Here is a 13,720-nt window from a genome sequence, read left to right on the forward strand (position 1 = left end):
GGCACAGGGGAACGTGTGTGTGTGTAGGTGTATGCGTGTGTGTGTAGACATGTGTGGCAGTGTGTGTGTGTGTGTGTATGTGTGTGTGGCCCTGTGAATTATATGATCAGGAATCACCACCTGGCACCTGCACTCAGTGGGCGTATGTTTGTGTGCGTGTCTGTGCGTGTATTTCAGTGTGTTCCTGTGATCTAAATATATGCAGAAAATAACAGCCCTCATTGGGTATGAATGTGTGTGTGTGTGTGTGTTTGTGCTGGTGTGCATTTGAGGTTGTGTTGTGCCAATGCAGTGTGTGGTGCAATGTGTGTGTAACGTAAGTAAAAAAAATTTCATCTCCCATGTTTGTGGGAGCAGGTGTCCATATGGGCCGGCAAATTTATATGTAAAGGTCTGTATGTGCGTGTGTGTATACATGTATGTCTGTCTGCCACTATGTGTGTCTGGGTGTGTGTGTGTGTGTATACTGTATATCCGTGTGTGTGTCTGTCTGTTTACATGCAAGTGTGTATCCCACACTCCATCACAAAATCCACACCACCGCCCTCGCTTCGCACTACTCCCTCGCCGCCTGGAACCTTTTTTTTATTAAGGTTAAATCACTTCTGTACTGAACTGATTTAGGACCAGCTCTCAGTGCCACAGTCGTAACCTTAATCATTATGGGCCTTACTCTCAATCTGTCTCTGGAGCTGCTGCAAAGAGCGCTTAGTGGAACGCCGATGCTCCTTCCCACCGGTGCACTCTTCCCTTTTAAAACGGGCGGCCATGCAAGGTCATACAGCATTGCCTTCACCTTTCCGCAGCAGGTTTTATGTACCTTAGCATTACAAAATGCAGGGGGGGGGGGGGGGGATATTTCTGCAGGGCCTGACCGCCTGCCTCGCGGACTGCCTGCTCCAGAAGCTCAACGCTTCTGTGCGTCTGACATGAGCACACAAACACACACATACACACACACACACACACACACACACACACACACACACACACACAAGCACACCTACACGTGCATGCAAACAAACAAGCACGTACCATACGCGTGCACACGTGCACACACACGTGCACACACACACACACACACACACACACACACACACACACATTCCAACACATGCACATAGCAAGGTTTCTTACATTCTGAGGGACGATTACAATACTGAAGGGCTGTGGACACTGTGTAGTCCAATAATGTGTAGTGTAGTCTAATAGTGTAGTCCAACAGACACCTTTACAGCTACATTTTAATTCCCTTTTCCTCTATCTTCTCCATCTCTCGCCCTCTCCCTCTCCCTCTCCCTCTCCCTCTCTCTCTCTATCCATCTCTCTCAGTCACTCTGAATTCCCTCTCTCCCTGGCCCCCCGTCACAGCTGCCACTTCCAAACGTGCGCTCATTTATTACAGGTCAAGGAAGCAAAAGGAGCCGTTTAAAAGGACAAAGTGCCCCCCCATCTCCCCGCACACACCTGCGTAGAGGCCACACGCTACACACATACACACGCACCCACCTGCGTAGAGGCCACACACAACACACATGCATAAAACACAGATGCATAAAACACACATACACACGAACACGTGCCTCGCAGTCTCTCCCCCATGTTTTAACACACATGTGCACTGACTTGTTATTTTTCTCGCATTTCTGTTGTGCAATCAATCATTCCTTTGCGAACTCCCTTATTCTCTCATTCTCTATCTTCTCTATCACAGTGTCTCTTTTCCTGCATCTCTCTAAGTCAAGTGCTCCTACACACTCTCACACACACACACACACACACACACACACACACACACACACACACACACACACACACACACACATACAAATACACACTGATGGACTTTTAAAGCAGTTCCAGCCTGCAAAGTAGTTCCTGCACATACTCAGTTGAAGCTCAGTATTTTTTACCTTAAATTCCAAATATTGCATTACAGTACTTTTACACATACCACCTAATATTCCTGAATGTATAACATGCAGTGATCCGGATGTACATAATCACATGTGTGTTTTTGTCTCTACTTTTACTTCTTGGTTTTACTTTTACTGTTACTAAGCGATATATAGTGATAGTGTTGAACCGTTTACAAACAGACACAACGTGACAAAAGTTCACAGCTCCTGTTTTAAATGTTTCTAGAAGCAAAACACACAAAACATTGCTCTTATTAAAGCAATGGTAAAGAATTGTGGTCTAAAATGTGTTAGTTAACTACTGAAAAGTCAGGCAGAATTGGCTAAATTCAAGGTAAAATGAAAGGAGCATTTTGGTAAATTAACACATTAAGGGTTAAAGCCCTTAAAATTTGTCAGGGGCAAAAAAGGGGAATGTTTATTTAAATGTGTATTTTCAGTGTTCGATGTTTTGCAGTGACTGGTATCCTCCAGGCCAAGGAGGATTGAGTCTATCATCAAAAATAAGGGTAAAGTATTGGTAAAATGAAATACATGAATCTCAGGAAGGTGTACTGACTTTTGTTGCATTGAGTTTCTACTGTGGAGCCTGTCATTTAAATGTAGTAAATGTAAACTGCAAATGTTCAGCAGTAATACAATTACTGTAAGATTAAACAATTTTTTATATTTTGACATTTCTGTGTCTTAAGAAAAGACCTCATAAAGACAATTACTTGTATCTTTAGAAAGGTTTAAATCAAAATAGATCAAAATCTGCTAACATAAATTGGATTGTATCGCTTTGTTTATTACACTGATTGATATTTTAATTTAAGTATTATTAGCCTATGCATTAGAAGTGCAGTGTCACTTATCCAATTAATTAAATGTTTTTATTATAACAACATAGCTACCCACCAGCATGCAAGAGCTCTGGTGAATTTCCCCAGAGTCGTCCCACTGTACAGTTACACAAAGTCATACAATCTCGCTTACCCTGCACATCATTCATGAAGAGACAGGCGGGAAACATTTGCTTTGGATGCATGATTATGCTTTAATCCCCTAAATAATCACCTAATCTCATACAACCGCAGCATGAGGCGCTAAGCTAGTGTGGCTCCACTTTCTACACGCGCCAAGGCGACCAGTCAAGATTATAAACATCGCCTCCTCCTCCTCCTTCTCCTCCTCCTCCTCCTCCTCCGCCAGTCCGCCACACATCTCAAAGCAGTCAATATCATGCACCGACATGCTGTAATTACACAGTAGACGTTGATTAGCGTGGGACATTCTCAAAGGGGGTTGACAAAAGCAGAACAAAAGAGGCCTCTCTCTCTACGTGCACCATCGAGCCGCCACATTCTACACACATGTCGTCTTTATAGTGAGTGAGCGGTACAAGGCCTTTGGCATCTTGACAACGGTGTCAACCTGTTATTAGCCTTATTGTGTGTTGAAAAACTTGTCGGTGTGGGGGGACACAATTACACACTGGGTGTCCTGTCTTGGCAGTAACGAGAATTAGTGGAGGCCGTGAAGATTCCATTGTTACTCTAATGCATCTTGACATACACGCACATCAAGGAGATGGAGGTGGAGGACATGTGTGGAGGCAGGAGGGTGGGGTGGGGTGGGGTGGAGTGGGATGGGCGGACAGGGACAAGGACCATGCCTTCTGACGAGTCAACGCACCAGTCTTGGGATACCAGGCACTACTGCAGGCAATACAGAAATAATACAGGGAGCGGAGGGTAGGCGATCACTAATACAAGTGGATTTCCATATGGATGGCTGATTATACAGCATGGCAATTCTAATAACGTGCACACCGGTGATTATGGCACCAGGGCTCAGCAGGGAGGTACGGTGATAAAATCAGCACGGATTTATAAGGCTATGAAAGGAAACACTGGCTCCATTGATACTGATGCCTGCCTCACCTCACAGGGAGTGAGTTACACTGCGGAGGAGCAGTGGGGAGAGGGAGAGAGATCTGCTGACATTAATTTAAAACCGCGACACACTGATTTCCACGGACACGGGTGCCGCTAACTCGCATGATATGATGGCTCAAAAAAAAAGGGTTTGAGCTGAAACATTGCTGTGAAATATTTTTTTTGTTTGTTTTTCAATTTTCCCCCAAGGACATGAAAACATAAACAATGTCAGCTCAGTCACTGTCTGTGCGTTATGGTTTTAGCAGACCCAAATTACTCAATCATCCTGTTAATGTGTCAGCAACATACAAATGATGAGCTACACCATACTGTGTACTGTACGTAGTGTACATGATGTATGAGAGGAAATAAACAAACAAAGTCTCATCACCATTAGATTCTACTGTGTTCTCGCAATTGAACATATACAACCCGTAGGGCAGAGTGAAAAAATCTTCAGGGCTGATATTGGCAGGCTGGGGCATCTCGAGAAAGACACGATGAAGAAAGAAGAGAGGGAGCAATAGAGGGAGGGAAGGAGAGAGGGTCACTGGCCTGCTCCCACAGTTACCCAGGGGTAGGGGTTGTGGTGTGTGTGTGTTTGTGTGTATGTGTGTGTGGGAAGGGTGATTGTGGCTGGGGGGGAGGGTGTGATTTGGGTGGGTGGTCTGCAGTGGTTTCTGAGACGAATTACAAGTGGTGGTGAAAAACAAACCCCTCTGGCCGCTGAAAAGAAATCCCGGGGGGCTTTCAGCGGCCTGCCTGCCACACAAGCGACCCCTCGAAAAGGCAGCCCAGAGGATTACAACTCGCCTTATTGGTTTTACTCCTTTTCACCACGAGAGCTGACAAAGATGCTGCTCAGTTTGGAGGCGTCAGAGAGAGACAGGGAGAGGATGACAGAGAGAGAGAGTAAGAGCAGAATAGACAGACAGAGAGAGAGATGAAAAAAAAACAGGGAGAGAAAAGAGAATGACAGGGAGAGGCTGAGAGAGTGTTCAAACAACAGGAGATGAGCGAGTGGAGGGCTCAGCAATTATTATTTTTTTTAAGTCGACGTTTGCTTAGGCTGCCCTTAACCTCCTCTGCCCCCATCTCCCTCCACCCCCACCCGGACTTGGCACGAGACGGTTCCCCCGAATCAAAGGAGCCCATTCTCCCCACTAAGCACGAGGCAGACAGAGGTTAACCCTCCTCCAGTGCCAACCACAGAAAGAGAGAGAAGGCGAGGGCACTGTGAAATGACGGTCATTACTGCGGCTACCGGAGCTGAATAGCTTGTTCTCATGGAGAATGAAAATCTCTGCATGTCGCCACTCCATGTAAACATTTGGACAGTCACCTCTGCTCATGAAAGGAACCACTTTGTTGGGCTTTGAGAAACCCAACTTGCCCGTTGCTGACACAGACGGCCATCTCCGATGGCTTCTGGAGAGCGGACGTCATGTTAGGAGTCATCAGAGTTTGATCCTATCTTTGCACGCATTGCTCGCTGAGGATTCCTTTGCGTTGCCTTAGACAGGCTGTCCAATTAAAATGCAAGTGCACTGTTTGTGCTGGGAATCTCGGTCCCCCTCCGGACCTCAGCCAACACAAGGTCACATACACTTAAAGAGCCAAACAAGGGCCAGTGAGAAACATTTAATTAAGCGCTTTTCATTGATTGAGGCCATTTTGCTACCCATTGCCATGCCTCTGAGACCACCAACTTTCCACCACTGCTTTTAATTGCATACCTTTCCACGCATACACACACACACACACACACACACACACACACACACACACACACACACGCCACGCTCCAACAGAGGTGGCTCGATGTTTAATTTACCATGCATCATTGTCCAAAGGACTCACTGGTCAAACAATTTAATGCAGCCCATCACAGCTATAGGAGGTACTTTACAATTTAATCATCAGGGTCCGAATGCCGAAGCAAATTATTCACAGCCAGAGCTGGTTTTGGGAGTGTGTGGCTATGTGACATCTGGCAAACAGCCTGGAGAGTAACATTTGGCACTATTTTCACGAGGGCCACATTGGCGTTATAAGCTTTCCCCGTGACTCATAACCTTGCCATTGTGAGGCGTGGCGTATCGGGAAGATTATTCCCGGGCTGAAGCCATGACACAAAGCACAAAAGCATTGCTTCCGCCTCTGGAAGCACTGACAAGTTCAGCTTTGTCACACATTACCCCTAACATAAAAGCTATGCGCAGGAAGGCTTTCCTGATGAGAAATTGTCTGTCTAGACAAGAGCAGGCCCGCGGATCTTAATTGCCAAGAGATAAATTCTCATTTCCTTTGGCTCATATGAACTACCCAACGAGGCCTAATCCGAGCCAAAGCTGATTAATAATTTGATATTGGTATTCTTCGAGTTGACCACCAGTAATTTCCTTGAGAACTCTTAAATGTCATCATGGTCTGGGTCAAATTTAGTGCCATCTGCCTCCTGATAAGAGAGTGGCAACGCATAATGAGCGCCATTAGGAAATCTGTGCCACACAAAGGCCAGGGGAGAGGAACAGAGAGAGAGAGAGAGAGAGAGAGAGAGAGAGAGAGAGAGAGAGAGAGAGGTTGTTCAACAAGCCATCTTTGTAAATATTACTGCAGTAACCATTTCGAGGATGGAACTGGACCTCAATTGAAATATACACAGGGGACCCGCCAGAGAGAGAGGAGCGAGAGAGAAGCGCGATAATGTCAGGCATTGGCAGCAGTCAAGACGAATCTCTATTCCACACACATAGCATCCCGAGTGAGCGGCATAGCTCACATTCTTCAGTAAATTTGCATCACAAATATGCTTCTTTGCAGGGATTTGGCAAGCTTAATAACCTTGACAGAGGGCGTCCTCTTTCACTCGGCCTCTTAAGGTGTTACCTTCCCGTCCTCTTAATTTGGTCATCTAAAAGCAATTCAATCAACATAATGTTTCCCTCTCGGGGGGTCCCTGCACTTGATGCCTGCCAGAACTTTTCATTATGTTTTCCACAAGGGCACAACTAAGCCATCTCTGGAACCCCCCCACCCCCACCCCCAGACTCTGGGAACAAAAGTCACTTTACTAATTAGATGCTCCCACAATTGTGTGTCAGGTGGCGACTTCTGATGACATGGTGTTTCATTAGTTGGCCAGCTGATCAGATAGACTGAGTTTTGGGATTAAACAAGATTGCGTAAATTCATATATAATGCATAGTTTTATATAATAATTATAAAATGCATAGTTGTAAATGATGAAAAGATAATGATTGTGTACTTTAGAAAATCACTGTAAGCAGTGAGTAACAACAATAACAAAAACAACAATAATAATGATAATAATAATATATTATTTCCAACAAATATATTTGTATGTCTTGGATCGCCCAAAACAAGTCTACCACTTGCTCAAGATCCTTAGATCACACAATCTGTTGTTTGCCTAGTAAACTGTTGTAGCCTTCAAACATCCTCATTGTTTTTGGACAAGCTACTCAATGACCATATCTTTGATTTTTGAATTAACATATTCAAATAGAACGCTGACCAAGCCGCCCTCGCTCCCCCACTAGATATGACAAGACCCGATTCATAAACCGGCAGCGTGGGGCTCGGGTTTTTTCGCAGTCGATATGCATAATGAACAACATGTATAATGAGACGCAGTGGGGAAACAGTGTGGGGCCCGCTCGTTTCTCGCGGAGAGCGGAGAAAGTATTCGCTTGCCTCAGCGTGTCTCCGTTGAATACCACCATCGTGTGGAGATGGCCAGCTCACTTCGTCAGTCGACAGTGCCTCCCAATTTTCCCTTTAAATCATATTTCTACCGCTACACTTGAACATGGCAAATGTTAGCCATGTGAATGTAACAATCGCACCATAGAATAACAATTAAAAAATGAATGATTTTGCGCATCAGGTCACACTGTCCCAAGATATACCAAGACAGTTGGGGGCTTTGTTCAATGTCAATAATGGCCATTAATGATGAGTCGAGCATTCGTCATTTATAGAGTGAGTGATCCTGTGGTACAAGTGACATTTTTAGTTGTGCGGGGCAGTGCTTTACACTGAAGGGTGGCAGGTGGATGTCATTTGATTGTCATAAGTCGTTGTGAGCTGTGGCGCGCGGTGTCTCCGGTGCACACAGAGTTAAACTGACAAACAAACAAAGCTCAAACAAAAAATGCATTGGCGACTAGACACTTGATTAAAAGCCAGTAGCCTGCATTTACTGTTGCGCTGTAGTGTGGTCCTGCTCAAGGCTGTCAGGTCAGCCCCTTTACACAGTCTGAGGGTCAGTGGATATGTGTCATATCAATATCACTCATCACAGGCATCTTACGAAAGAGAGTATGGCCCGTGCCAAACGCCATACGCAGACTGAGGCACGGCGGTTGAACGCTTACGTCCCAGCCGAGTTTCCCTGAGCTCTTGACTGGAATTAAGAACTCGACCAGGGTGCATATTTCGCAGTTCGGTAACTTTTATACGACAAAAACGGGAGCCAAATGAGCGACCATCTGTGCTCTCTCGGGACAGAACATTCCCTTAGTTGTAACTGTGAAATGAGCGTTGGCAGAACGCCTCGGCTTGGACCGTAAACAAACACCTTGCGCACAAGTGTCACTCACCTGACTGCGAAGCGCTCAGCCAAATCAGAGACGAAGTGATAAAAAGACAATGAAGAAAACGGGAAAGCTTCATTTTGTTCAGAAGAATCGACGATTGTAACTCCCTTTTCTTACATGTCCAGTAAAGTATCCCGTTTTTCGCGCGGTAATAAAACTCAGCTTGCCTGTGTCCAGTGCGCAATTCTGATTGTCACATGTATGTCACTCGGGTGTCGTGCTTATGCTTGTGGCTTGGTAATCAACGCAAATAAAGTTATTTGAAGATAGGATTTGTTAGTTTCCACTGCGCCTATGTCTTCGTCTAGATTGCTAAACTGAGACTGACATTATTGTTGGCTGATTTCGGCACGGAGCGACTGTTCAGTGTCCGGGCACACCCCCTCCGAATGTTTCTTGCCGCCCATCTAACGAATGATTGGATATAGGAACAGGTCCTTTCTTGAAATCCCACCCTATATTCCTCTTCGTCGTTATTTATTGGCTGACTATCTCATTAATGTGTTAAAATGTCCCTCTTGCCTGCCACGACACCTGCTTCAAAGTGAGGAACAAACTTAGTCAACAAAATTTCTTCACTATCATTTTCTGATACATCAGGGCCGTAGTTGCGTAAGCTCTCTCTCTCTCACACACACATATAATTTTCTCTTAAAAAATTAATAACATAAAAACTAACATCGACAATGTAGCTATGACGAATATATGTGCTAAAAGGTTGGAGACCGTTCATTCATAAATTACAAAAGCATAACGTATTAAGGTGTGCAGTGTTTAAATAATTTCAAATAGGCATAGCCACAATACGCGTTTATCACCGTACTGCGCGGTCTGTATTGTACTTTTAGAATATCACAAATAAACTAATTAATCAGTTCAAAAACATACGCGAGCTGTGCCTGGGCAAGGGCCGTAAAGTGAGAAGCTGAGTGACCGAGACAGAACTAATGAGGTGTTACTTGCATTATTTTCCATTGTATGGCCGCTAGATGCCCCCACGTTGCAACTGAATTTGCAGTTGATCTTCAGGTTTTCTTCTTAGTCGATGTTTGGGGTTACACGGTGATTTGGTCATCATCGTTGGTTGATTATCGAACTGGCATCTTTCAAAGATAAACACAAGAGGATCCATACAGTCTTCCCTAAATGTTCATCGACACGCAATTGTAATTGTGTTGAGTTTTTAATAATGTAAACGCGTGCATACATCTATTGTTGAATGTTATTGTCAATGACAATCCTTAATAGCCATAATGATTTCAAAAGGTAAAAATGAATTAATGGTGAGCAACGATTTTGTGGTTTACTAACTGCTAACTACCACGCTGCATGATTCACTTGATTTTTAATTCGGTCATGCCATCTAGTGGCTGTAGCACAAATTTCACTTGTTGAAAAAAAAGATCTTGCTACTATATAGGCCTTCTCTTTAGACAGTCAGCCCAGGTTTAACACAATTACTATCATTGCCAGTTATATATGTGATACCACCGGGGTTTCCATGTTGATTACTTCAATCAGTACCTCAACCTCAAATGTATACAAGTTTTTGTTCACCCTCTCTATGAAAAGTGTAGTCTATAAAATGTTGGACAGGGATACTAGGAGGAATGTATGAGTAGGCTATATTTTAAGAATCTTAATGCCTGTGTTTCCTGGGGCCTACTTTACTTCAGACAGAAGAGGGAAGCGTGAGGGAAATTGTTTGTCAGGTTGCATAAAGGCCATAAAGGGTAGTATCAGATGGCATAATATTATTATGATGACATTATTGCTATTATTAATACGGTTATGATATATTGTGTAATACAAGATTGTTGTGTGCAGTTCCACTAAAGGAAATAAGACATCCATCTTGTTAAAGCCATTTCACAGTAAAGCTGACCACAAGAAGACAAGTTATCTAAAACAATTTTGTGTAGTTCAGTCAGAATGAAGACCAATTCTATACGCTGCCAGACTCTTGTACTGAAGACCAATTCAATCAGATGTGTATGTGTATGTGTATGTGAAGTGATGAGATGTGTGTGTGTGTGCGTGTGCGCGTGTGTGTGTACCATTTCCCAATAAATCATCCATCTTAATCAAAGAGGAGGCCATTAGTAAACCTCTGGTGCTGGCCCTGATGGCTGCTTACAATTTTTATATTATTTCCATGGAGCATTTTCTGTGTCAGGTTGGTTGGCCGAAGCTTGTTTGTCTACCTGGACCTTAAAGTCTTAAAGAGTACTTTGCAGCATCATCTATGTGGTCTAGCCTACATCATTATAGATGCTTCCATACAAGTAAACCGGTTTAGGCACTAAGTACACTGTCTGCAATGTAATTTTACAAAATCTGCACTTGTGATCTTGGCTAGTGTGATACTGTATATCTTTTTTCTGTTGACCTGGAGTGTTCCTCTTGTGTTTAACATACAGTATGTGATGCATAGAAAATATTGTGTTGTGATTCTGAACACATATACAGTATAGGCATGATGGTGCAGTGGTTAGTGTCACCGCTTTGCAAGCAGTTGTCTCGTGTTTGATTCCTGATTGATGTAGGTTATATGTACCTTGATTTGCATTAAAGTGTCTGCTAATATATATTACATTCAAATCGGCAAGTACAGTTAACATACATGTTAAATGGGATGTAGCTCTTAACCCACTTAACCAACTCTAGGAGATGGCTTGGGGTGGCCCTGGGGTAGCTCTGGACAACATCTGTCTTTAGGACCTCTTACGGTTTATGCAGGTGGTCTTTAAAGGAAGAAAATGAACAGTTTCTGTGTACATGTACAGTTACCATTGATTTTAAATGTGATGTATAACTTACCCAAACTCACGGAGCTCACTCCTTAGGTGAACCTCATCTTAGACATCATCTGCTTAGGTGAGCTCTGGGTGAGACCTGAGCACCCACAAGGCCTCTTCAGCATGTTGCAGACAGATAGACGATTAAGTTATGTGTGCGTGTCTCAGTCGTCATTAAATGTTAAGTTTGATGTAAATCTTGATTTACATTCTGGTGAGAAGTATTTCATCTTCTCCTTCCCAAAAGGGCTGGCATGTGAATTTCTCTGATAATTACTTGCCTAATATGACCTGATATGAAGCTATGCAATAACATTATTATTTTTTTAAGTTATAATATAATTTGAGCTAATGCAGCGGTTGATTTTGTAAAACACACCCCATCCCTCCAAGACTGGTCCACCCTGTGGCCCTGTGCCTTAAATCATTGCTCTGGAGCCAATAAACTGTATTATCCTTCAGCGCTCTTGCTAAACATAAGCCCTTTTCAATGGTTCTTATCTCGCTTACATGTCGTCATTAACTCAGACCAAATGTAATTGAATCCAATTTAGCATGATTACCTAACTGTTGCCCGAGGCTCTAAAAGGACTCATTCACTGAAAAAGCAATCAGCGGGAGCTTCCGCAAATGGGGAATCATCAAAGATACTCATGCCCGATAATGACCTTTATGTTTTCACTCCCTGCAGGTCCCACCATGCGTTTCAGAAGGCTTGTCGAAATGACGCCCACTGAGGAGGTGATCCACTTTACCATTGCTTGCCGTGAATTGCATATCTGTACACAGATGGAATAGAGGTAAAACTCAGAGTTGAAATTCTCATTACATTGTTTTTTTGCAAATGCAAATATATATTTTATGGGCAATAAGAGAAAAAAGTTGTCCATACCATTAATTAGATCAGAGATAGAGCCAATATACATTCATACATTAACCGTGTGGAATGTGTTAGTTCTGTAGTGTTGTTATGGGAATCATTTTACTGATACTGGAAGTAGGCAAGGCAAGGCAACTTTATTTATATAGCACATTTCATACACATGTGAAACTCAATGTGCTTTACATATAAAGACAATGAAGAATTTAAATAAATAAAAGGAGGACAAAATAAGAGTAAAGTGAAACAAATAAAAAGAATATAATAAACAAGACAAGTACTGTGTGGATTATGCAATATCCACAGACAAATGAGAGAGCTGGAAGACACCAGAATTTCCCCACGGGATTAATAAAGTATTTATCTATCTATCTATCAAAATTAGCAATCATCAAATCCATCTTTCTGGTCCATGATGTCTTTTATCTTAATCCACTCTGTTGATAAAACCCTATATTAAAATCCCCTTTGGAGATTGCAAAGGCATCAAACTGTAAAAATATGACTGATGAACTGTGCTCTGTACAATTACCTCAAACCCAGTCCAACCAATACTCTACAGTCAAAGGATTGGGTACAATGACAAATACATCCACTGTGGTCTGTTTTGTGCTTGATTTGTACTGCTCCATTTATAACGGGGTGATTTGTCTTCCTGGGGGACGGAAATCATAGATCAATAAACTATGTCTATTTGTTTTGTGGCTTTTTTGTTGCTTTTCTTCCTTGACTTCCTTGACTCACACTCAGGCTTGGGGAGTAACGGAATACATGGAACGGCGTAATGTAATTAGGATACAAAAAAACGTGTAACTGTATTCCGGTACAGTTACAAAAAAAAGACGTAATTAGATTACAAAAACTTTTATCAAAAACTGGGATTATTAACAGGATTACAAATACATTAATGCAGAACATTATAATATCATCCACATGCGCACTTTACAACACGTCACGAGAAGACAGCAGAGAAAACTACAAGTCCATATGATGACCTCGAGTTCAAAAAATGCTTTCCCTGGCTGGAAATATCGACACTATTTTGTCCTCGAAGCTGAAAGTGGGAAGAACATAACAGTGCAGTGGACCTTTTGGCTCCCCGCGGTGAAAATACTGTCGTTGTCCAAGGACTTCACGTAAAATTGCATGAAGCATTTACAGGCAAGACCAACACTGCTAACGTCTACACAGACATCCAGTTAGCTAAGGTTAAAGTTGGTTAGCTAACCTGTTAGTATTAATTGCCTACAAACGCAATGAAAAAGAGGGACTGTGATAACTGGAATGATCGTGTTTACCGTAAATAAAACACAAAGTCCTGACCGAAATATGTTCGTGGCAGTTTAATTGAAGTTTCAGCGTGATCTTTGACAGTTCAGAAAGTGGACACTTGATTCTTTTAAAATACTGTGTATGTTCTAAATCTGTGCTGATTTAATTTTGTATTAGCCTATGCTTTGTAAAGTGTGGTGTTGTGCACTTTCAATGTAGGTCTGTTGGCTGAATTTGCATAATGACAAGCAGATTTGTCTTTAAAAAACACTGAGCAGAGGGCAGGTTTAATTCTTAAAACTTGGTT

At 42.8% G+C, this 13,720-nt stretch overlaps 1 protein-coding gene across 2 annotated transcripts in view; it reads right to left on the reverse strand.

The window, feature by feature from the left end:
• LOC105896610 (receptor tyrosine-protein kinase erbB-4-like) overlaps nt 1–9,053 on the reverse strand; it is a 251,884-nt gene extending 242,831 nt beyond the window's left edge. For both annotated transcript variants that reach the window (XM_031558871.2, XM_031558870.2), the window contains exon 1: nt 8,467–9,053. In XM_031558871.2, coding sequence (XP_031414731.1) covers nt 8,467–8,539 — 73 coding nt within the window. In that variant the 5' untranslated portion in view covers nt 8,540–9,053. The remainder of the gene's footprint in view (nt 1–8,466) is intronic.
• Between the last annotated feature and the right edge of the window lie 4,667 nt (nt 9,054–13,720).

This window comes from Clupea harengus, chromosome 21 (assembly GCF_900700415.2).
Source record: "Clupea harengus chromosome 21, Ch_v2.0.2, whole genome shotgun sequence".
Taxonomy (NCBI): domain Eukaryota; kingdom Metazoa; phylum Chordata; class Actinopteri; order Clupeiformes; family Clupeidae; genus Clupea; species Clupea harengus.